General features: G+C 44.9%; 2 protein-coding genes across 3 annotated transcripts in view; one reads left to right on the top strand and one right to left on the bottom strand.

Annotated features, from left to right (window-relative positions):
- itga4 (integrin alpha 4) overlaps positions 1-1,802 on the top strand; it is a 19,087-nt gene extending 17,285 nt beyond the window's left edge. For both annotated transcript variants that reach the window (XM_068736638.1, XM_068736637.1), the window contains exon 29: positions 90-1,802. In XM_068736638.1, coding sequence (XP_068592739.1) covers positions 90-194 — 105 coding nt within the window. In that variant the 3' untranslated portion in view covers positions 195-1,802. The remainder of the gene's footprint in view (positions 1-89) is intronic.
- Positions 1,698-25,945, bottom strand: cerkl (ceramide kinase-like). Its single transcript, XM_068736639.1, has 14 exons — positions 25,608-25,945; positions 25,263-25,372; positions 18,910-19,140; positions 11,586-11,717; positions 10,420-10,483; positions 8,429-8,559; positions 8,223-8,297; positions 5,741-5,918; positions 5,312-5,359; positions 5,123-5,154; positions 4,908-5,016; positions 4,682-4,778; positions 3,087-3,283; positions 1,698-2,568 (listed from the first exon to the last, which is right to left on the bottom strand). The coding sequence occupies exons 1-14, from the start codon at positions 25,790-25,792 to the stop codon at positions 2,490-2,492; spliced, it is 1,668 nt and encodes a 555-aa protein (XP_068592740.1). The 5' UTR covers positions 25,793-25,945; the 3' UTR covers positions 1,698-2,489.

Genomic DNA, 25,945 nt, shown 5'->3' with positions numbered 1-25,945 from the left:
ACCAGTCTGTCCACTTGTCTGACTACCTGTCTGTCCACCTGTCTGTCCACCTGTCTGACTACCTGTCTGTCCACCTGTGTGTCTCTCAGGCTGGTTTCTTTAAGAGGGAGTTCCAGAAGAAAGAGGAGGAGGAGTTCAAGAGAGACAGCTGGGACTACGTCCCTAAAAACGACAAAAGAGAGAGCACTTCATAACGCCGGCCGTCTCCTCTGGCCACGACCTCTGACCTCCGACCACAGGATGAAGGCGTTCACGTTGTGACTGTTCAACAGTTCAACGAGACGTGTGTGCTGACGGATGGATGGAGTGCTGCTTATGAAAATATGACAAGACAGTTTGTCTTAAACAGTAGAACAATACTGCTGCTGAGCGTCATCGGCCAATGAAATCCGTCCATTACGAGTCAGCTGATCAGGTGTTTTCATCACAGACCTGACAGAGAGACGGCTGACAAAACGTCTCCCGTGAACACACCTGAACCTGTGCCTCCACAAACACAGACCACAGAGACTTAAAGAGACAGCAGCGACGGACGGAGGGTTGAATAGAAAAGGGAAGTGAACCTGAAACACCTGTTAGAAGACCTCGAGGACAGTTATCGATGACCACTGGTTTGACTCCTCTAAGAGGAAACTAATCAATGGACTCTCTGATGACCTTTGACCTCGGGGGATGGAAACCTGGCCTCTGATTGGCTCATAGCTCTCTGGAAAACCCTCCCCTTTGTCTGTGTACATTATTGTTTACCTGCTGACCAACGCTTCATGCACTGCACACACACACACACACACACACACACACACACACACACACACACACACACAGAGCGGACACACGGCATGCTGTCCAGACAGAAGTAGACGTGATGATGGCTGCTGGGATGAGCTGGTACAGAGTGTTTTAATGGAGGCCGAACATCGTCACAGCGTCACTTCAGCCTGTTTTTACCTTATTATTGTGACTTCTTGTCCCCCGGTCAGTCATTTCGTGTCACTATCACTTCAGCTCAATGGAGGCTGATGATACATGGACTTGCTCTCAAGGAGAAGTAAATCAGTGATTATCTTTTACGTGGAGCTTGACTTCTGTAGGTGTCACGAAGACAGAAATGAGCGCTTCTCTTCCACTTTACAAATATCACGTGACATCAAGTGAGGCTTCAATCGTTTCTGCTTGTTTGGAGATACATTTCATTTATAGAGCGCTTTGTGAGATGCTTGAAGATGCTTTACGTGACAAAATCCTGTAAGAACGCATACGTACCACGGTCTCACTGGAACTGATCTTGGACCACTTGGTTCAGGTTGATCCAGATCAGGCGGCAACCTCCGGTGTCTTACAACTTTTATTCTCTGTACTGACCAGCAGGGGGCGTCTCCTCCGGTTGCAAAAAGAAGTCTGATTGTATAGAAGTCTATGAGAGAATGAGTCCATACAGCAGGGTATGATTTAGGGCGGGGCTACCTTGTGATTGACAGGTCGCTGCCGCTACCAGAGCGTATGCGGCGTCACTCCTCCACAGTCCAGATGTGGTCACTTACGTTCATCGGATAAAAAAAAGCCAAGATGGCGACTACTTGAAGGAACGTTCCACAGCAGGGTTAACTGTCTGTATTTTGTGAATGCAGATGTTTAAACAGCTGCCAACCTCCGTTGTGTTCTATCTGTTCAGTACAAATGCACATCACACAGAGAGATGCTTTTAATATGTGATTTATTTTTATGTGAAGTTGTTCTGCACTGGAGAGTCTCACTGCTTTTATCAACACGTTTCTATTAAAATGAAGGTTTTTCTATTTAAACTTGTTCTGGTTTTGTTTTTAATCATCATGATTGCAGCTGTTACACTAAAAACAAACAGCTGTTATATTAAAATATCAAACGTTTACAGTCTTTGGACACTTTAAGTTCATCCAGTCGGGTTCTTCATCTGAACAGGAAGCTGCTCGACTATCAAACATGTATGATTATTATTTAGTCGATTCACTCGGCTGATGGAAAAGAAGCTTTTCCTCACAGTTTTGGGTTATATTAACTATTTTTATGTTTATATTGTCAACTCTGATGATTCTTTGCTCTCTGCAGCAGAAACAGAAACGGGTCATGAAAAAACAAAATTAAAAATGTAATAAAAAAAAATACACCAATAATATTAATAGAAGAGCTGGTGGTTAAAGTATAGCAAAATGTAAACATGAACTTATACAACAAGCATTAATCTCCATCCTCGGGTCTAGAAGTGTTAACCCTTTAAAGGAAGTCTGGAGTCAAAGGTCAAACTTATTAAAGCTGCAGTAATCAGTAATCAATCATAACAATTAATGCAGCTTTAAAATACACGATGTAAACAGAAAGCTGCAAAGCTCTGTCCCTACTTTTAAGTGTTTTTGCTACTTTTAAGTGTTTTTGCTACTTTTAAGTGTTTTTGCTACTTTTATGTGTTTTTGCTACTTTTATGTGTTTTTGCTACTTTTGATGCGTCTCTGTCCTCAGATGCAGCTGCAGGAGACGGTCGACTCGGCCTCGTCCACCTCCTCCCCGTACAGAGTGATGAGCTGCGGATGGACCCTGAACACACCACGGAAACACACACACACACACACACACACGCACGTTAATATGACACACAGTGGTTGTTTAAGGAATGTATAACTGGTTTTGATAACCAGCCCTGGCAGTGACTCTGGTAGTGTCTTGTATCGAGTCTGTGAGAGAGTCACCAGGTGTGTTTGTGTCCTTCTGTCTGTGGACAGATGTTTTCTACAGGTCTGTAGTCGAGATCTAAATGAAGCTTGAGCTCAAGGGCGTAGGAAGTAGGGGACATGAAAAGAAGGCCCCCGGCCCCTAACCCTGAATATACACCACTGACTCCATCGCACGATGGTCGATGTCTCCAGTTACTGTTTAGTTTAATATGTAGCTTCATTTGACAGGTAGAAATGTCAACACGTCACTGTGGATAGTTTTCACTTTTTTCTGACAACAAATAATCAATTAATGACTATGATTGTTGGCAGGTTCATTGGTATTTAACCAGCATAACAAATCATAATAACATGATAATAAATAATATTTACAACGCATACCTGACGAGCACTTCGTTAGCAATCTCCACCAGCTCTCCGTCGATGTTCCAGGGGAAGGCGGCGCCCTCTGATTGGATGATGGGCGAGGTTTTGGACTCGCCCTCTTCCTCACTCTCCTCCTCTGACCAGCCAATCAGAGAGCGGGGACAAATCCTCACCGCTGACACCGCTTGTGTCTCCACGAATGAGAAGCTGAACTGCAGACAGACAATCAGACGCAGAGAGTGTGTGTGTGTGTGTGTGTGTGTGTGTGTGTGTGTGTGTGTGTGTGTGTCTTCACAGGTCAAAGGTCAGCTAAGGACGATAGAAGAGCTCGTTAAAAAGCTTGATTATCTGGAGGAGTGACTGGGTCCTTTATGGTCTCTGGTGTAACACCATGACGCTCCAACAGGGGGCAGCAAAGACCAACAGACAGACAGACAGGCTGTCCTCTTTGTCCTGTCTCCTGTCTTCCTCCTCAGCTTTTTATTGGAATAAAGCTGATCGTTTTTACGGTCTGTTTTTTTTAAGTGGAATGTCAGTAACTTCATTTACTACAATACTTAAGAACAAATTCGAGGTATATATACTTTATATTTCCATTTTGTGGCAGCTCATACTTCTACTCCACTATATTTCTCAACAAAATGTACTTTAGACTCCACTATGTTAATCTGATAAAACATGAAGAATGCTATGGTAGCTTAAATGAGTGATTCATTATAACATCTAATGGTTTTAATTATGATCATTTGCAGCTTTTTTTAAATTTAAATTAGAGTAAACTAAATCATTTTTTGGTGTGGACTGTAGGTCAGCCAGTAAAGGTCTCATTTCTCACTGTTTGAATCCGTAATGGAATAATAATTTGTTGCCGTTTGATATAAAATATTTAAAAATGAGCTCCGCCTCAACAGACTACGACAGTGAAATGCTGCGTAACGCCCCGTCGCGTCGTGTTTGCCGGGGAGCTCACCTGGACGGAGGCTGACAGGATGTAGGTCAGCGAGTAAACAGCCTGTTTACTCCGGAGGACGGAGAACGCCACGCTCTCAGTATATTTAGTAAGTGGGTTAGTGTGCGATCTCACAGGCCAGGCCAGGCCGAACCGGGCTAATCCACTCACCAAAAACTAGTTTGTGTATTTTTATCTCTTTGAGAGGTGGAGGCTTAAGAACGGCGATGTTAGGAGTGACACAACACGGCCCACAGCAGGGATCAGTTCAGACAGCTGGCTCCATTTTGGATCCGGCAAAATACCTGGAATTGTGAAACCGGGTAGCGGCATCTCACTTTAGCCGACTGTCGCTGGTTAAAGTGAAAGGCTGGTCTAGTTAATGAGGAGGTCTCTATTCAGCCTGATGATTGTTTTATTTATTTAAAGTTGAAAATGAACAAACAGAGCGTTGACTCGTCTCAGGAGAAATGATCCGCTGATCAGCTCACAGCAGTTTAAACCGGAAACAACTGATTTAAAAAGAGGACTCTTCTCTAAAGACCGGTACAGACCACAGCTCTCAATGAACCGCATCGTCTGATTCATTTTTCATACTGTAATACTGTGTTAGGGTGTCAGATTCCTACAGACGGAGATGTTGGTTGCCAGCTGCTCTCACCTGTCCACTAGAGCTGCTGTATCTCTTCAGGTGTTTGATGAACTCTGACCTGGAAGTGTTTCCCACCGCGATCAACGCCGCGCTGCCATTTGCCAAACTGTCACAAACAGGGAGCGTAAAGGTGCGTTCAGGAGCAGAAACGCGGTGACATAAACTCGCGGTGCGTTCGAGGTCACGACGCGGCTAACTTTAACATTCCCGGAAGGATTAAGTGCTCGTCAGGTACCTGGTGTTGGGAGCCAGTCCTCGGGGTGCGTGTGGACTCAGACAGGGGATGGACATGATGCTGATGCTTAGATACAGGCCCCGATTAGTGGTCCAAGACTCCTCCCCTTCTGTACCGACCAATCACAGAAAGAGAAATCAGTAAATCAAACTGGGCCGACAGAGACGGAAATCTGAACCAGCTGTTTTTTAATCTCCTGTCCTGATCGGTCTCACCTGACTCTGGGTCCTGGTCCTGGTCCTGGTCTCTGAGAAAAGAGATCTAATTTAGTTTTGAACATAAAAGATACAAAGTCTTAAAAACAAACTGTGTTGTTTTACACAGTGCTGATGTGTGTGTGTGTGTGTGTGTGTGTGTGTGTGTGTGTGTGTGTGTGTGTGTGTGTGTGTGTGTGTGTTTCTCACCTGTTTGACTTCTTCGCTGGTAGAAAGGACAGTTGACAGTCTTCTGGTCTGAGGGAGGCAGAAGAGAGAACGAGAAATGAGGAACCAGAGTAAGAGCTCTGTGAGGGTTTACTTAGACACAGTGGTGCTAACAGCTAGCGTCAGCATGCTAACAATGATGGAGCAAACATGTTTACCATCGTGGTTTAGCCTGTTAGCATGCTAACATTTGCCAACTGGCAAAGAGGACATGAATGTCTGGTAAAAATGTCTTGGCCATCTGTAGCAAATACCAAATCCATTACGCCGCTAGCATGACTGATATGTACTTTTCAATATTTTAAATTCAAGTCAGTGAACAACTATAATCACCATTTTGTTATAGTGCTCTTAACGTGTGTGTGTGTGTGAGTGTGTGTGTGTGTGTGTGTGTGTGTGTGTGTGTGTGACCTCAGCCTCGCCAGCGTCTTCACGAGAGCGTACTCTCGCCTCCGCGACGACGGCATCCACCTCTTCTTCTCCGCCCGCGCTAAGCTCCGCCCACCGAAGCCGAACATGGCGGAGAACCCGAAACACACCAACTGACCGAGAGACGAGAAGCTGCACATGTCCACCTGCTGCAGGTGACCTGCAGGGGGAGGGGGGAGAAACACGGATGAAAGATTGTTTTTTTAATTATTAATACTTAAAACGTAGGACCCTCCACACACACACACACACACACACACACACACACACACACACACACACACACACACACACAGAGCCTGTAAGAAGGCCAAGTGGTCGTATGGTGAGAAGCTCATTAATATTCATGAGCAGCAGCGCAGAAAGAGGTCAGGAGTGTGTGTGTGATATGTATGAACCTCAGAGGAGTCACAGTGCAGCAGAGTGACCAGTCTCTGCTTCTTATTGCTCCAGTTTGACCATCCTGGCTCTGAATCTCCATCCAGATGTGGCTCCCCTTCCTATCATGCATCACGGTCCAGTTAGAGTCAGACCATAACGCAGAGGATGCTTTTGGGCGGGCTCACTGTGATTGACAGGTCTTGCCTCTACCAGAGCCGTATTCAGCGTCTCTACGTCACTCCTCCATATTCCACATATGGTAACTTCTGTTCTTTGGTTGTGAAAAAAACAACACGGTAACGACCATAAACCAAGATGGCGACGGCGAAATCTGGCTTAGATTGGCTTAAACCAGAGGCTTAAACCTGAAAATGAGCATGTGATTATTACGTCCCCTTCAATGTTTACCAAAGCAGGAAGATGCTTCTGACATCTTGAAGTTCTCTTTTCAAAGGTATAATCCCTCGACAACAACAGACGGTATTCTGTAGCGTCTGACACAAAGCAGTGGAGAACAGGTTGTTACATCGCCTTTATGTGGCACCTTCAGACAATCAAGAAATAACATTTTACTCTTCTGAGTCATGGCTTTGTTCTCTCTCTCTCTCTCTCTCTCTCTCTCTCTCTCTCTCTCTCTCTTTCTCTTAAACTAAATTCAGCAAGTTGACATATTACTATGATTTTTTCACTGTTTATTTACACACGGCCATTTAGGTGTTGTACTAAAATGTAATTTACTTCATTGACCTGATTTCACCATTAAGACCATTCAGTAAGATGCTGTACATACACACACACACACACACACACACACACACACACACACACACACACACACACACACACAGCATGCCATCTGGCCACATACCTGCTGTAACCTACTGAACTGCTCTCTGCCCACCTGTCTGTCTGACTGAATGCCTGTCTGTCTCTCCGGATAGCATTTGATTTCCTCTCCATATGGCATGTTGTGTGTGTGTGTGTGTGTGTGTGTGTGTGTGTGTGTGTGTGTGTGTGTGTGTGTGTCGGTCAGTGTGTCACTGAGATCAAACCTGCAGCGCTCCTTAGAGGTGTAACCAATGTTCATTTTGGTCAGCAAGTAAAAAATATACTGGAGACTTTGATTTACAAAACAATAAAATATAAAACATAACATCATACTTTTCTGTCTGTTGATCTTAACTGAATACTTTGGCCTTACATTGGTTTACCCAGTAAACTGGTTGTCCTGCTTACAACCAACACACAGTCTGGCACATAACCAACTGTAAAATGATGAAATGTGACACTTTTTACAACATGTTAATTACTGCGCGGTGGATTACATCACATTTGGAGAGAGTCAGGCTAGCTGTTTCCAGTCTTTATGCTAAGCTACGCTAACTGTCAGCAGGCTGTAGCTTCATACGCAGCGTACAGACGGGAGAGGAACGCTGCGATGTGCTGCTACGGCTCAGGTATGTCCCCCTCGGTTGTGTCGTGAACACACCTGAACTCACCTGCAGTCCCCTTGGTGTCTGTGGGGACAGCTTCCTGCCTGGGAGCTTCAACTGATTTCTATTGTTCAGGAGTTTAGTCTCATTTGTGCCACTGAATACTCCCATCTGTCACAAAACCTACCGAGCCGCCGGTCATTCAAACGCAGCAGCCTGTCCCGCTGCCAGCTGATTAGTCGGCAGGTTTACCTGAGAGGTGGAGGGGGCGGGGCTACAGTGAGCGGAGCAAACCTGTGATTTAGAGTTAAACTGATCGTGGCTGTTAGACATCTGTCTGTGTGCCGCCTCCATAGCTTCAGTCACAGTCTGTGCGTCTGTTTGTTCTCAAACAATCTGAGCGACCGTCAGCCAACCACGGCAAAGCTGAGCGAGAACACAAGCTCCTGATTGGCTCCCTGTGAGTTGTTTGAAGTAAAGTAAATCGTAACCATGATGGGGAGGTGTAAATGTAACATTAGACACACAACAGGTAGAACTTACCAAAAACAATGTGACTATAGATCTAGAACAAGTAGAACCCACCGTAGCCATATGTGACAATAGACCTAGGACGTCGTACCTACAGAAGTAGAACAGGTAGAACCTACCCAGGACGATGTGCAGGGCTGCAGTGACTGGATCTCTGACTCCATGAACAGAATAGGAAACCACGTCTGTAGAACCTGTAACGATGGACAGACAGACCGCTGATAAAGACACCCCGTCTGGCAGTCTCTAATGTGGACAGATGTGGTTCTGCCCAGTGTTGGTCTGCAGTGTTTGGATCTATATGAGGATGTGTCCTCTCTCTCACCAGCAGGAATGATTCCAAGTGGCAGCACCGGTTTCACTGGTTTCTCTGGAGAATCAGCATCCAGCTGAGCTCTGAGGACCAGAGCGTGACACAGCTCCGCCACCGACCCGTCGCCACCAACACACACCACCCTGACAGACAGACAGGTAGAGGCAAACGAATGAGCTGTGTCTCTGTAGAGCCGTCTCACTCATCCATCAGGTCCAAATACAACCATGGAATCTTATTGTGACGTTGAAGACATTTTTGACTTTGGATGGTGGACAGTTAATCCATCGACAGTGAACATGTTTGGCATCTTTAACAGGTACCCTCAAGCTCATGGTCATCCAGAAGGGGGCGTGGCTTCTCCATAGGACCGTCACTGACAATAGCACTCAACAGGGCTGGATATCAAGCCTCAATATGGACCAAAATGTGTCTGTAGTTCCAAGGATCCAAAGCTGTTCAGTACGTAATGCTGGAGCACATTCTTAATACCCAGCTGTAACAATAAAAAACTCCAACTTCACAATAAAGGTCTAGTGGATTGTTTTACTTTGAGAAGACCAAAACATAGACAGGAAGTACAAAACTCATTCAACTGAAATAATTACAGAAGGCTACATGTCAAGTCTTCAACTAGAATTGAAAATCATTGCACTCTCAGTGAAACTAGATTTAAAAATATCAAAACAAACAAATTAGCAGGTGGGTGGCTAAAGTCTTGGACAGGTGAGGGAGTTTTTGTATTATTATAATAATAATAATTATTATTATTATCATTAGTTGTGGTGGTAGAGGTAAGAGACATAATAATAATCGTTTCTTCATCGTGTTTTCAGGAGCTCATTAAAAAGCGAGAAGGCTCATCTTCAGCGTTCGTGTTTCCAGTAAATGTGAAGTAAACAGACTCCGCCCCCTCCTCCTGTGTGTGGGATTACCTGAAGCTCCGGTCGCCACGGTGACAGCCAGCCTAATTGGCAAATGTAGGTTTCAACCAAATCCTCACCAGAGCAGCCACACACACACACACACACACACACACACAAAGCAGCAGCTAGCTTAGCAACGCCGAGCTAATCTGCTCTAAGCACATTAAGCTTTATGAGGGCTGAGCACAAAAGCTGCTTACACACACACACACACACACACACACACACACACACACACACACACACACACACACACACACACACTTACAGAGATAGTGAGTGATGATGACAGTGTGATCAGTGTTTTTGTGCTTTTACTTAATGTCTTGTGTTATTTGTCTCAGTAACATAAAATATTATTTGCATTTTGATTTCATTAGTGAGGTTAGCTCAGTTAGCAGTTGCAGTTTGACCTCACCTGTGTGTGTGTGTGTGTGTGTGTGTGTGTGTGTGTGTGTGTGTGCCAGTGTGTGTGTGTGTGTGATTGTGTAATCAGTCTGGGTCAGTGGGTTTTGGTTTACCTCTGACCGTAGTTTAATTTCCGTTTAATCATCTGATTCAGTTCAGACTGTTATGGAAGGATGATGTCACAGTTTGATTGTTAAATGTCACCTTGCACTTAAATGTAAACGCTGGGCTTTAATTTTTACGACTTAATTTAAATTAAAATACAGCAACCCCAACTGAGAGACAGTGTTCCATCACGAAACACAGGTCTGTCTGTTCTCTTCCATCACTGAAGTGTAATATAATGTTTGACGTTACAAACAATAACAACATAAACCAAGCAGGGTAATGTAAGAATGAGAGATACTAGGACTTCTACACAGATGGTCAGCTGCTGGGTCCTGTTAGCCTGTTAGCTTTAGCTCATATCAGGTGTATTGAGTGCAGAAGATTGAGTCTATACCCAGCATCACTATTTGACTTGTGTGGAAGAATAACATCAGAATATCAGAATATATACCCACTCATGCATATTTTACCACAATATTGAATTAATAAAAACGGTGACATATTCACAGACATGTCATCAGTTTAAAACCACAGGAGAGAGACAGACAAGGGACAACTAACCCATCATATTCATCCAGCTTGCATTCCTTCATCACTGACAGAGCATGACCTTTCCGTTCTGTCACTGGAGAGAGAGAGAGACAGACAGACAGAGAGACAGACAGACAGATAGAGAGACAGACAGAGAGACAGATAGAGAGAGAGAGAGAGACAGGAGGAGAGAGAGACAGAGTGAGAGACAGATAGATAGAGAGACAGACAGATAGAGAGACAGACAGGAGGAGAGAGGGGGAAACAGATGGAGAGACATTGAGATGGACAGAGACAGAGTGTTCATATATGTGTGTGGTCACAAGGACACACGCATGTGTTCGATGGCTGCCAAAAAAAAAGTGGGACAACGGATATCACACCATCTGCTTAGAGGAGAGAAGAAGATATGAGGAGGAGGAAAGGAGAGGGGAGGAAACAAGGAGAAATTGGGAGGAGAGAAGATATGAGGAGGAGGAAAGGAAACCAGGATGAAAAGAGGAGAGAAGATATGAGGAGGAGGATAGGAAACCAGGATGAAAAGAGGAGAGAAGATATGAGGAGGAGGAAAAAAGAAGAAAATATGAGATAAAGTGAGGAAACAACACAAGGAGAGGAGTAGAGGAAAGGAAAAGAGAGGAGAAAAGAAGCAGAGATGAAACGAGAAAAGAAGAGGATAAGGAAAGGAGACAAGGAGAGGGGACAAGAGAGGAGATAGGAAAAAACAAAGAGAAAAGAGGAGACAAGGATGGAAACAAGATAGGAGCGGAGACAAGGAAAGGAGAGAAAGTAAGAGAGCAGAGTAGAGGAGAAGGGGAGGAGAGGAGAGAGGAGGAGGCAAGGAGAGGAGAGGAGCAGGTTGTCTCCCTGTCACAACAGATGGGCTAGGCTCCACCCCCTGTATCAGGTTACCTAGCGACCAGAGACTGCCATTAACTCTGACCTTTGGACCTCCTCCACACACACACGCACACACACACACACACACACACACACACACACTTCACGTCGTCTTCTCTAATATCAATAAAGAAGGAGGGATTGTTACAAATATTAAAACCACTGGGACAGGCACACATTACTTTATGACAATCATGAGGTGTGACATCATCCAAAAATCAGGTAACAATAACAATAACGTTCACTACTTCTCTTCATAAAGATGATCAGCAGATGAATGAAGCGAGTGGACTGACCAGTGATGTCAGTGCGGACGTCAGCCATCTTGAAGAGCGGAGCCACATGTTCTCTGTAGATGTGGACGGCCTCCTTCTTGTGGCTGCTGGGGTTGATGAACACCTTCAGATACCTGGGACGACTGCTGGACTCTGTGCACACACACACACACACACACACACACACACACACACACACACACACACACACACGTAACGTTGTAGAGTGAAAATGGTCTGTTTTTAGCCAGTGGTCCGTCCACCACTTAAAAATCTCAACAACTGCAGTGGGAGTCACCAGAGGCCCCACAACACGATGTCATCACGATATTTAAGTAACGATACAATATTATTGCTATTTTAAACATTTTGAAATATTGCGATATAAAATGTTGCAATTTATTACCTTTTTTCAAATTAGGCAGTTCATCAACATCAGTTTTATCTAATAATTCAAACGATTAGGAAATAGATGATTGTATTTGTATTGATAAAAACATTTAAATAATGTATTGTTAGAAAGTTAAACCTTTTATTGGATGGTTGCTTTGACATTTTTGTCATTTTTTGATGAGTTGTAGATTGTGCTACTGTGACACCGTTCTGACGTTGCAGAGGTTTGATGCACAATATTCAGCATATGGTTTCCATCCCCAACACCGGTACACAGTGTGAGGCTGTGTGTGTGTGTGAGGGTGTGTGTGTGTGTGTGTGTGTGTGTGTGTGTGTGTGTGTGTGCGGTTACATGGTATCGTCTCCAAACTACAGTCACAAGCACACCCCCCCGACCCCCTGTACAGCTCATCATTAGGCAGATTTAGAGGCCGCATTATAAATCCCCATAGACCCGCACAGATCAATACACACACACACACACACACACACACACACACACACACACATAGGCTCCATTATCCAGATCATTACTATAATCTGTTCCCAGAAGGCTGTGACCTCGCCCTGTTAATGACCCACACTCACATGCACACAGTGCACACCTCCTGCCATCACTCATACCCCACGGCTCTGACCAGGTTTCTCAGGAGTTCCCGTGAGGAGTTACTCAACCCCCCCCCCCCCCCCCCCCCCCGCTGGACCCCCACCATTACCAGAAGTTCCACCCCTTTGTTACCCCTCCCCCCAAAAATGTAGACCCGACCCCAACATTAACCAACACGATTCCACTACAGCGTTTCTAGAACTTCCATTCCTACCCTGGTTGATAAGTGTCACCTCGTTGAGGACCATGATACCGGGAGCCAGGGTGGCACTAGGACCCAATTAGCCCATCATGACCAAACTGTTCCATGCACCGTGGAACCAGAGTCTCTTATCTCCTGAACTAAAAGTCCCTTTTGTACATTACTGTTTGCATTTCTTCCGCATCTGAAGAACCGTGACGATTACGTAAACAGGTCCGAGGACTGACATAGTGTTGATCTTAGTATTTACTGTTTGCTGTCACCCTGTTGTTTGAGCGGATGTGATGAATGAATGTAAACTAGAGTGGCAGAGACGGAGAGGAGACGGAAAGCAGCCGTCTCCATGGTGGACCATCTGGTGAGCTCTATCGACCTCAACCCTCCCTCTCTGTCTCTCCACATAACTCCACAACAAATCTGTTTCTAAAATGAATCAGAATGATGTGATGTGTCCGCCCCTCATCCAGACATTAGAGTCACTGGAGGAGCCGCAATTAACTTTAACATTAGTTTTCCTCTGCATCACAACTGATACACACACTTTTAGACTCTGTTACTTACACTTCCTGAGTATATCATTATCTCTGATGTCATACTTGTCCATGAATCCTCCATAAAAAGATGCTTCTTTTATTTCCAGAAGTTGCTTTTTAAGCTTTTCTTCAGCATCACAGCAATCTAGTGATACTTGTCTGAACCTCCGTGAGTAATTTGCACAAACATGAACAGCTAAAAGCTAATTCAGCATAGATTTAATGGTGAACCAATACAACAGACTGTTTACGGGAAGTATAAGCAGATTAATAACCACAGTATGTAAAATATGAAAATGATGTCACTAAAGAAAATAAGGATTCTGACGCCTGAACTGTCTCTCTCTCTCTTCTCTCTCTCTCTCTCTCTCTCTCTCTCTCTCTCTCTCTCTCTCTCTCTCTGTCTCTCTCTGTCTCTCTCTCTCTCTCTCTCTCTCTCTGTCTCTCTCTCTCTCTCTCTTTCTCTAAGTGATTGTTGCATGATTGATGCACTCTCTCACTCACTCACTCACTCACTCACTCACACACACACACACACACACACACACACACACACACACACACACACACACACACACACACACACACAGTCTCATAGGAAATGAGGTCATTCCATTTGTTGATATGTTTCTAAGAAGACAGGCAGACAGACAGGTACATGTGAAGAGATCAAGTATCCATCAGATCATCCCCTATCCTCGGCCGGCGGCAGGTTGCTGTGGCGCCGCTAAAACGTTACCATGGTAAACAATCCCAGTGTGGAGGACTGAAGGGTGAAGCCGCTGCTTGTTGACAAAAACAGATTATATCTCGGAGCAGACGACACTGAAGGTCAGCGGACAGAAGCAATCAAATAACTCAGAACCTCTCTGATGGTTCCGAGTAACAAACCATCCGGTCGGTCAGGTTAGTTTGACGCGCAAATTACAAAAAAGGCAAAAAGACGAACACGTGGGCGGAACACACCTTGAGGCTGATGTCAGCAGTTTTGCAGGTATTTGGTTGTAATCTAAAGTGTTGGACAAATGTTGACCTGATGGTGCCAGACGAGATGTTCAGGGATCACCAAACGTTAATATTACAATTCACCCTGAAGGGGACATGAACGTCTGTACCAAACGTTTATGACAATCCATCCACTAGTCCAAAACATTTCACCGCAAATTATTATTATAATTAATAATAGTTATTAACATTAACCTGCTACTGGCTCTAGATGGTGGGGTTCATCCTCTGGGGACCATGAAGGTTTGGACAAAATGTCAAGCCTGGTAGAGGTTGAGACATTTCTGTCTGGACCACAGCGGTGACTGACTGACTGACTGAGTTGCCAGGTTGCATCAAAAGCAGTGTGCAAAATGAAAGGGGGAATCAAAGGGTGGGACATGTGATAGCCTCTGTGTATTGATTGGGCGGGTTACTGTATGAGCGTGTGCTGCTGTGCAATAACGTTTGTGTCCCGACAAACTAATAAAGCCTTCAACCTGAATATGAAGGAGGGATTAAAGAGAGAGACCTGGGGTCGCTATGGAGACTCTCGCGGACTTCACGGAGGCACCGGTTAATATGTAACACAGAGACACACAAGGCCATGAAGCAGATCATACAGTCCCTTCATGTTTAAAGAGACTAGAAGAAGAGAGCAGGAGCAGCATGTGTCTTCATAATAAAACCCTCAGCAAAACCAATATCTGTGATTCTGTGGTTTTTACGAGGAAAAGTCTCAACTAGAACTGAAATGATTAGTCGATCGGCAGCTGTTTCAATAATCAGTCCTTTGTCATAATTCTATAGTTCCAGCTTCTCTCAGTTTTGTATCATTGTAAACTGAGTAACTTTGGGTTTCGGACTGTTGGTCAGACAAAGCAAGACTTTTGAAGAAGGCTTTAGGGAAATTGTGATATTTAGTATTTAGTTGTATTCTTCCTTTGCGTCTGTTGGGTGTTGGTGTTTACTGGCCACTAGGAAGTAGTTCAGACAGCCGAGTTCCCTTCTGGATCTGGTTCTTTATGGAGTTCTTCTATCGACGGAACAGGTTCCTTGTTTTTAGCCCACTGTGCCTGTTGCTCGTCACGTTGCATTGTGGGTAATGTATGACAGCAGCAGCAGTCTCAATAGCAATTACACCAAAAACTGTGTTTCTGCGTTCTCAGCCAAGAAGAAGAAGGTGAATAGAACTCTTAGAGTTGGAGATATTTGAGCTTTTAGTTGACATTATTGAAATCTATACTGGTTATAGAGATATAAGAGAAACGCAGAGATTTGGATTGCTCCTGACCCACATCCCTACTGGCCACACAGTGTGTTGATGGCGTCACTTTGACCTTACAGTACCCCCAGATCGACCAGCGCCGCCTCCCACTGACTTCACTTTGTCACGCTGAACTCAAACTAACAGCTCTGTAAGCGAGCGGGAAACTGACGTTGGATTGACAAGACAATTGATCTGGGAGGAGTCGCGACGGCCGCTGGCAGCCCGGTCCGGCTCCGTCTGGCCGTCCCGTGAGCTCCGCCGCCGCCGCCGGCCTGTCAGTCTGTTGTGCTGTTTAAACAACTGCGGTCAATCCATCCCGCCGTCCTGACTGCATGTATGGAGGCAGACTCTATACAGCAACGCTGCCGGCCTTTTGTCACTCTGACTGCCATTCACTCTCCGCGCGGCGTTCTGCAGCTGCTTCACACAGCAATGACGCTGTGGAAACAGAGAAGTGTCTCGTTCTCCGCTCGCCATTGTGCTGCTGAATGTTTTCGGACCTGAGGGTTAAGAAGTGGCGGAGGTGGCGGTGTCAGTGGAGGGACTGCCCGCTCCGCGACGCCACGATTTCACACAACAATGTGCTTTTCACACTGACCCCTGGCTGGAAAATAGGCTTAATGTCCGCACCGCAGCAGAGCGGCCGACTGTTTACCTTCCCCACACACACACACACACACACACACACACACACACACACACACAGGGTCCTCACAGAGTGTAAAGTCACAAAAGCCGTCACAGCTTGATGTGCGGTGTGACCACGCGAGCTGACACGCGACCCGTGAGCCTTTCACGTGTGTGTGAGTGGGCGAGCGTGCGAGTGTGAGGCCAAAGACGACGCACTTAAAAAGAAGTTGCGACTCGGCTGCGGGGCCTCATGGGTAATCCGGTTTGACGGACGGGCAGACGGGGCAGACAGACAGGTGACCAGCGATAACGTGTCACACCGATGCCATGGTGACGAGACGACGGCGGCGCGCGTGCGTGACCGCGTGACCTCGGCAAATTTATGGATGTCTTGTAACGTCTCTGTTGCAGTGGACATAGAAGGAATGTAAAGCGTGTTTTGTGCGAGTTAAATCCATACACACAGCACTCTAACATTGCTATTGTGTGTTCAGTGTCAGCCGGGCGACGCCCACTACGGTGCACCTGGGAAACCGCCGTCTGGGAACTTCGGTAGCAGCGACGTCCAGAACTTGATCGAACTGTCAGGAGGTGGTTGACGCACAAGTTGCCTGAATTCATGCAACCCACGCAGAGATTTGATGGCAGAAAACACTTTAAAGCTTAGGTCAGCTTTAACTTTCAGCATTTTTAAAAAGGCACAAGCTGTAAAAACAACACTGACATATTATCACCTTTTAAAGTTGTTAGCAAGAAGCGGCCTAACTGCAGCTATTTCTACAACTACTTCTTCCAGAAGAGACACGGAGCCACATTAGCGTTCAATTGAAGTTCAATATTCACGTTCTTTTTAAAAACTCCATCGAGCTCTTCAGCTGAACGCTGCACTTCCTTCACTTTGCCCGTCTGACATGTGGCGCTGAGGAGGTGGTGGTGGTTGTTGTTTTTTGTTGCAGAAGAAGAGAGTGATGAGAGAGAAACTAAACAGGAAGGTTTCTAAAAAAAACTAAAACTAAAGAACAGAAAGATGCTTGAATGCTCAGAACCGCAGAGCTCGGTGATAATCCTCTGGGTTTGTTTCTATGAGTGGAGTGATGAATTTTACACGACATAGAGGCACAAGATGATGTCATTGTGTGATCGCTTACTAAATGTCAGTCTATCATTGTACAAACAAAGATGCTTTTGTATTGATTGAAGCTCCTCCAGTTGGTCAAAACATTATAATTTGACCGTTTTTTTATTTTTTTATGTTGTAACTCAGTAGATCTCATGTCTGTACTTTTTCCCACTTTGATGTAGAAAAACCTGGATTGAAGGTTCTGACCTCATAACACCTTTGGGATGAACTAGAACTCGCTGTGATCCAGACCTCCTCAGAGTAGCACCTCACTAATGCTCTTGTGGCTGACTGGGAGCAGATCCCTGCTGGTGGAAAGTGTGACACCGGTAGCGTGAGCATAAAAGCAGATTAATGGCCACGTCTTTTGGAATGACCCGTCCAGCTCATCTCACACACAGGCGCCATGTTTGAAGGTCCACACACGTCCGGCCTTCTAATGTACGTTAGTGCAGACATTAGTTGAGCTAATCTCTCCTTCAGACAACATTCAATTGCTGACAGCACGTTACTGATTACTGCTGAATGTGTGTGTGTGTGTGTGTGTGTGTGTGTGTGTGTGTGTGTGTGTGTGTGTGTGTGTGTGTGTGTGTGTGTAATCGGAGTCTCTTTGTTCCGGTGGATTAGCAGATTGGCTCAACTGTCTGATGGAACTGTGACGCGCCTCATTAAACTGAGTGACGAACAGGCTGATAGAAAACAGTGAAATTATAATCTGAGCAGCTCGCAGCACGACTCATGTAAACCCACTTTATACAGCTTGAAGGTTTGTCTTTCCTTCCATACTAATGGAGGCCGTCTGTAGAGATGATGGTGACCTTGATTTATATCCCAGGGCATCACGGGGGCCTCTTCTCCACTGCTGTCCATTAGAAAAGATAACAGGTCCGGACCGGCTAACTAGCCGGATGCTAACCAGAGCCGATGTTAATCACACGCACTTAAGTCCAAGCTAAGCTGCACAATACGATGTCAGCTGCGCTTCACTTCAACAGGACGGTCTACAGTCCTCTGAGGGGGACACGAAGGACCGAACCACATTTCATGGCAATCCGTCCGACAGCGGTCGAGACATTTGACTAAAAACCCAAAATGTCAACGTTAAAATTCATCATCTGGGAACAAAGACTGCACAAAGTTTGATTGCACAAAGTCGCAAATCTGATATGATTCAATATTAAATCCCAGCAGGAACACAATTAACCACAGAGCAATGATTGTCAATATCACATCATTAGACTGTCTCCAGTGACAGAGACAGGTAGTGCTTATTATAACATCGTATTCCTCAGCAGTGTGTGTAATCATCTTACAGAATGACGCTCATAGAAGTGCTGAGTCATGTTTCCAGTGTATCTCAGCTCTTATGTAACACAGAACAGCTGACGATCTCTCAGTCGGCCTGGATTTGTTTTTCTCAATGAGTCCATCAGGTCGACAGAGACTCTGTGGGGCCAAGGAGGCTCTGTTAAACGGATGTAGACCACATCGCAGGCTTACAAAGGGTTCACTGACTCGCTTGTGACCATCTGAACGTGTGTGTGTGTGTGTGTGTGTGTGTGTGTGTGTGTGTGTGTGTGTGTGTGTGTGTGTGTGTGTGTGTTACCTGTGAGCAGCTCCTTCAGGGTGTTGTACCAGGTTTGTGTGTGTTCTGCGGAGGCGTTGTGGAGGTGCAGCGTCTCCTCCTCCAGCCTCCTCCCCCTCCTCCGGCAGCAGAAGAGGGCCACGCCGAGCACGGGGCCCCCCGACTGCTGGCCCGCCGCTCGCCGCCGCTTCACCTTCACCGCGAACACGTCGCGCAGCAGCAGCACGCCCGGCTGCAGCGCGCACGCCTCGGCTGCAGGGAGAGAGAGAGAGAGAGAGAGAGAGAGAGAGAGAGAGAGAGAGAGAGAGAGAGAGCGGTGGGGTCAACACGCAGCACCTGAACACAACACGCAAATAACTTCACTGATAATACCAAAAATAAACAGTGCCGACTTAATGTGGTGTCTGTGAACACACATATTATTAGTAATGACACAAAATAAATCAGTGAATAACATCTGTTTTCTGCAAAGAGGTGTTCACATTATTTCGTCCACCCCTCTTGTAAGCGTACTGCTACTGGTTCCTCTGTGTTGACATTACATAATATCATTAACCTTATCAATCACTAATCCATTGATCAGCAGAAGGTACAGTGCAGCAGCACCTGTCAATCAGTCAGCGTGATCAGGGAGAAACTCTCAAATCTGATTGGTCCGATTAATCATCCGATCCTGTGAGGATAATGTCAGAGGAGCTCAGACAGTCCACTCAGAGTTACATGACACACACACACACACACACACACACACACACACACACACACACACACACACACACACACAGATTTTATCCATGAGACAGTGTAGTGGAGTCAGCCTGTTGCTAGTTTGCCCCGGTGGTCGACGGCGGTACTGCAACGAAAAGAAACCCCTGAAGCCGATGAAGCGACCACCTTTATGAAAGAAACATCGGTGAAGCTGTAGGACACTACCAAATGCAAACATGGTCAAATATGACCTTATTATGACATTGAAACCATAATCTCGTTTCACAATATTTACCGGTTCCAGCTTTTGAAATGTGAGAACCTTTCTGTTCTTCTTTTCTCTTTCCTAACATCGTGAACTGAATACAGTTTTTTAATGTTGGTCAGACAAAGTGAGACATAATCACACCAGTTTGGATCTTATAAAGGACACTTTTCACTATTTTCTGATATTGTATTAATAAACGATTAGTGAAGAAAGTAAGCGCCAGATTACTTGATGACGACAATAATCATAAATTAGTTGCAACACTGTTTATACGCGTGACGTGAAAAATGTCTTTTATTTTGAAGATCCAAAGAGCTTCACAGCAGGTGGACAAACATCTGTACATGAAAAAACAAAGTCCTTAATGAGATATTAATCCACGTTAATTATCAGAAATATTCAAATCCATCCAGATTTTTGGGGAATTATTTATTATCTGTCCAGACTTAAAGCTCTCATATTGTCCAGCCCTGCTATAGAGCTGTCACTTCACACTTTAAACTACTGCTGTAGTTCAGATGGATGCTATGACCAGGCAATGAACAGCTGGAGGCATTTTGTTTCTTCTTATATTTAATGATTCTTAAACTTATCCAATCTCTTGTTCAAACACCTTCTTTATTTGGATGTTGCTGTAATTATGTGTTATGAGTTTAAAAATGACCTCATGAAGCATTTTCTTGTGTCAACAATTAACAAATGATTGTTAACACGTACAACAATAAAACATGTGCGTCCCTACAACAAACACCTTAAATACACAACAGAGTCGAGTACAAACAAGTCTCTCTTAAGAATCCCTCAGTTCCTCTATTCAGAGGAAATGAAACGACAGAACATATGAACTGAGACAATAACAATACAAGCAAACAATCCAACAGCTTACAGAGCGGACAGGTCCATCAGAAACACATGATATATGGTGCTAGCTGATTAACTCCCCCTCTCTGTGAAATACCCTCCTGCTGTTATCAAATACCACAGAGCACAGAGCACCGCCCCTCTTCCACCCACAGAGGCCGGCCTCCACATGTCAGGGTCACAGAGTGCGTGGCCGTGCTCTGTCTGCTCACTGCGTTCACTTCATACTGTCAATAATCAAGAGATTCGTCTGTCGCCGTTTGCTGCTGAGCAGGTAGTCCACAGTTTGTTCATCAGAGCCGGTTCAGTGCTGTGTACTATGAGAGAGGGCAGAAGGAGGATCGCTGGTCCACTCTGAGTGTGCCGTGGTGTTACAGAGTGGATCCATTCAAATGAGACCCCACCAGTCTCTGGCTTTGATCCACTGTTTTACTGAAATGTACGTCTCTGTTCATCTCAATAAGAAAAATGAATTGAAAGAGAGAGAGAGACAGATTTTACATCCACCCCAATAGAGATGACACTGATCTGGGTTGACGGAACCCACTGAGTTTGTGCTCTCTCTCACACACACACACACACACACACACACACACACACACACACACACACACACACACACAAACAAACAGTCTATTGCCCGTCACAGGTAGCGTGTTGGTTGGTTCCAGATGGAGATGAGTTTCCCATCATGCCCTCACTGTGCCAACACAATGACATTCAAACACACACACTTGTATGTATATGTATATATACACACACACACACACACACACACACACACATTCACATATATGTACCAGCTTCCATTTACTCTTTGGAGGCTTCACCTTCTCCCAATTCTAAACTTAACACTAAAAACATGTTTAAATCCTAATAATAACTGGTTAAACATGTACAATAGAGATGTGCCCACAACACACACCCACACCCACACACACACACACACACACACACACACATTCACATATATGTACCAGCTTCCATTTACTCTTTGGAGGCTTCACCTTCTCCCAATTCTAAACTTAACACTAACAACATGTTTAAATCCTAATAATAACTGGTTAAACATGTACAATAGAGATGTGCCCACAACACACACCCACACCCACACACACATGCACCCACACTGGCAGTCCAGTCTCATGGTGACCTGGCCATGTGGCTCACTGTGGGGAGTTATGGATCATACATAGTTCACACACACACACACACACACACACACACACACACACACACACTGAGGAGTGTGTGTGTGTGTGTGTGTGTCCTCCAGTGTTGCTGTAACAGTGGTCATGTAAACTGCTCCAGCCTCTGATATTGTGAATTGATTGTAAAGTGATCGGTTTCTTCACACTAACACTCCAGAGATACTTCACTGCCTGTTGGAATTCTCAGTTTTCAACCCAGACAAAGGGAAACTAATGCTTACTCTGGGTGTTTCTTGTGAAGTGGTTAAGTTTAATAAACACACTACAAATGCAGCTGATTGTTTAATGTGCTGTTGATGGACATATCTGTCCCTCAATGCACAAAGGAGACGGAGGTGCTTAAAACAAAATGCAGATGATGGTTTGAAAAACACTGTTGGCACTTTTTGCATTACTTTTTTGAGAACCATGTTATGTTCTGACCACCAGTTTAAATGATTTAATTTACCCATATTTCTCCTCCCACTTCAAAACTGAAATCTGTCTGCATGTATATTATATTTATTCATGATAACACAAAACAGTAACATTGATTAACTTTGATTTAGTGTCTAGTTATTGCAAGTTGGGCTGAGTGTTGGAAATGCTTTTATACAGCGGGTACAATACCTGTCTGTCTGTCTGTCAGACAGACAGACAGACAGACAGACAGACAGACAGACAGGCTGCCGGGTGAAACGGGATGAATTCATGTGTAGAAATAAACAACAGCAGCTGATCCATTTATATAGAAATATCTAATCAACACACACACAGCATGCTGACAGGCTGACTGTGTGTGTGTGAGAGTGTGTGTGTTAATCTCCTCACACTGAGAGACTCTAATAACCCCCCACGGGCCGAACCAACTGCTCTATACTACTGCCAACACACACACACACACACACACACACACACACACACACACACACACACACACACACACACACACACACACAGTGTTGGCTTAATGACATTGGCTTGGATAAAATACAGCAAAACAGATTGGCTTCAACCACACACACACACACACACACACACACACACTGTATTTACACCTTCATCCTCCTCCACTAATGAGTTCTGTCTGAATGGATTTAAACTACAAACAATCACACAAAATATTGCCAAAAAAAAATCAAAAGAATATCATAATATACCACAATGATACCAAAATATGACTGAAATATCACCACAACGTGAGTAGACCAGAGCCTGAGTTCATTCTATAGTGACATCCTGAAGGGAGACTAGGAGTCATCTCACATGTTGGATATCTTCATATGACAGAAGTGTTTCCTGGTCTTAAAGTCATCCTCTGAACACACCGGACTGCTCCAGCTCCAGCTCGTAGCCACACCACTGAAGATGACCTCATGTCTATATTTCATGTCTATATTTCATGTCTATATTTCATGTCTATATTTCATGAACGCCCCAATACTCTGCCCTACAACATCGTGTCATTTAAGTTTCCTCCATGTGGTCCGGCCCTGGACTGTGTCGTCCTAGAAAAGCATCAGTCCTCCTCCTTCTTAGTCCCTGATGTTTCATACTCGAGTGTCTTTAAAGAGCGCTTTAGTTGCGTTTAGTTTTAGCTAGCTGGAGATGAAGCTCGCTTGCTATCGAGCTTCTGACACTTCCTGTAATCACAGGAGATCTTCTGATGCCGTGTGAGGCCGGCATGGCTGAGGGGAGTGTATGGGGGGGGGGGGGGGGGTCCTAGAGGCCCCTGAACCTGCAGTCAGTCCAGGTAGAAGGGTTGAGATGGACCGAATAGACTAAAGGAGAGAAAGTGCTCTGACTCCATGCCTTTTGCCTTTTAACTTCACTGCCTGCACTGAACGTTGTCATACGGTGGGATGAGCGGATTCATTGTTATTTAGTGAACGTGATATTTACATAGTGGATCATCAGTTCTACCACACAGCTCTGGGATCAGCTGATCATGTTACCGTTACAGTAATCGTGGTTTAGAATGTGTTTGTGTTTTATTACCATAAGTGCTGTCCATTCAAAACATATGTCTTCACACAATATGTTTAAAAACAGTCTCATTACTCCGTTACTCACAGCCCAGTGCTCCATGACGCTCAGTCCAAACTACATAATTAACAACATTCATGATTCATCCAATAGTTGAATGCATTGTATGAATTGTAATGCATGTTGAGCTTAGACCAACACAACAAAACGAAAGTTTAATGTACAACATTGGTTTATGTAAAGGAAGCACAATAACAGAACTAACACTGTCGTTTCTCTTCACCTGTAGTTCCACCTGAAAATCAACGAGCATCACAGCTCTGGAATGTTGAGCTTTGCTTTGTGTTGCTTTTACTTGACTCAACACAACCTGAGCTACTTGTAAGCTAGTTAGCGCTGTGGGTAGCTTTACGCCAAAGACGGTATTTTTATTCTAATGTCTGTGGTAGTGCCGGGTCACAGGTGTGGTGTGAGGTCACAGGTGTGGTGTGAGGTCACAGGTGTGGTGTGAGGTCACAGGTGTGGTGTGAGGTCACAGGTGTGGTGTGAGGTGTGTTTCCAACTTAAAATAAATAAATAAATAATTAAAAGGTATGCTAGGCTGTGTGAACCAATCAGGACTGCCACTTTTCACTTTGACTACTTTACAATAGCTAACTCAAGTCAGTCAGGATTTTGCACCATCACTGTCGGGCGTAGTGTTGCACGACTGTCATTTTCGTATATCTATAAGAGGCAACACGTTGCATTGTGGGATCACGGCATACATTTAACACTCAGAAGTCAACTAAAAGAACTCAAGTCACGGTAAATATCGTGCACTATAGAGCAGATATGGATTGATTTCTGACAAAGCCTGAGACGTCATCTTTAAAGAGGATGGATTGGATATTAAAAATGTAATATTAATAACAAACAAAACAAGGTTAAGTCTACGGCGAATACTTCGTACACCTACACCATCACCCACACACTCATTTCAGCCGGTGAAGCACAGAACACAGAGCCCAGCGTGAGGGAAGCTGCAGATATGATCTGACGTCATCCAGCTGAGTTTAAAACAGCCAGAGAGTCACAAAACCGAAGGATGTAACACAACAACCCCATAGCACAAGTAATGCTGTGTGTGTGTGTGTGTGTGTGTGTGTGTGTGTGTGTGTGTGTGTGTGTGTGTGTGTCCAGATGTCCTGTTTCAGGTGGTCTCAACATGACAGAACTTCTCCATTACAGCACCAGCTGCCTCAACACACACACACACACACACACACACACACACACACACACACATAGTCTGCCTGTGTGTGTGACATCAACAGGACTACGTTGACCACCACGACCTCTCTGTCACCGTGGTAACTGACCTGTGGGGGTCTCCGGGGTGATGGGGATCCACGTCAGCCTGGTTCTGGTGAGCAGGACGTCGTGACTCTTCTTCCCCAGTTTGAATATCCCACGCAGCACCACACACTCACTGACGCACACACACACACACACACACACACACACACAGTTAATGTCAAACAATCAGAGCATTTTGTGGTTTACACATATTTATCAATGAGTCAGTTCAATACTAAGAGAGGAGCCATTGTTTCACATCTACTTTAGTAATGTTTTGTCTGTGGGGCTTTCTTCCTCATCACTTTGTTGTGTGAACCAATCAGAGAGCTCTCTGTTCTGAAGGAACCCTCAGAACAAACACTCACCTGTTCTCATCTTCCTCCTCCTCCTCTTCCTCCTCCACCTGCTCTTCCTCCCGCTTCTCCTCCTCTTCCTCCTCCTTCTTCTTCTTCTTCTTCTTCTTCTTCTTCGCGCTTCGTTTCTCTTTCTTCTTCTTCTTCTTCGTGCTGTCTCTCTGCTCTCCCTGGAGCTCCTCCTCAGGCTCCGACATGATTACCGGTTTAACCGACGAACAAACAAACAAACAAACTAACTAACTCTCTTATGATTTAGTTCCTCTTTGATGAACAGAGCGGCGGTGAGCTTACCGCCACTGACGGGTCGTGTTGTATTTCCGGGGTGTCGTCGCTATGGAGACACGAGG

This window comes from Cebidichthys violaceus, unplaced genomic scaffold (genome assembly GCF_023349555.1).
Source record: "Cebidichthys violaceus isolate CVI_PGR_0920_01 unplaced genomic scaffold, fCebVio1.0.p SCAF_71, whole genome shotgun sequence".
Taxonomy (NCBI): Eukaryota; Metazoa; Chordata; class Actinopteri; order Perciformes; family Stichaeidae; genus Cebidichthys; species Cebidichthys violaceus.
The sequence above is the reverse complement of the archived record's forward strand: the minus strand, read 5'-3'. Positions and strand labels throughout refer to the sequence as shown.

What these genes read in the sequence shown, in the direction of transcription:
- cerkl (XM_068736639.1), bottom strand. Translation starts at nt 25,792, where the DNA reads ATGTCGGAGCCTGAGGAGGAGCTCCAGGGAGAGCAGAGAGACAGCACG. An exon ending in CGTCCGCACTGACATCACTG is followed by an intron (nt 10,484 to 11,585) that starts GTCAGTCCACTC and finishes CTCTCTCTCCAG; the next exon opens with TGACAGAACGGAAAGGTCAT. An exon ending in ACTTGGAATCATTCCTGCTG is followed by an intron (nt 8,298 to 8,428) that starts GTGAGAGAGAGG and finishes CCATCGTTACAG; the next exon opens with GTTCTACAGACGTGGTTTCC.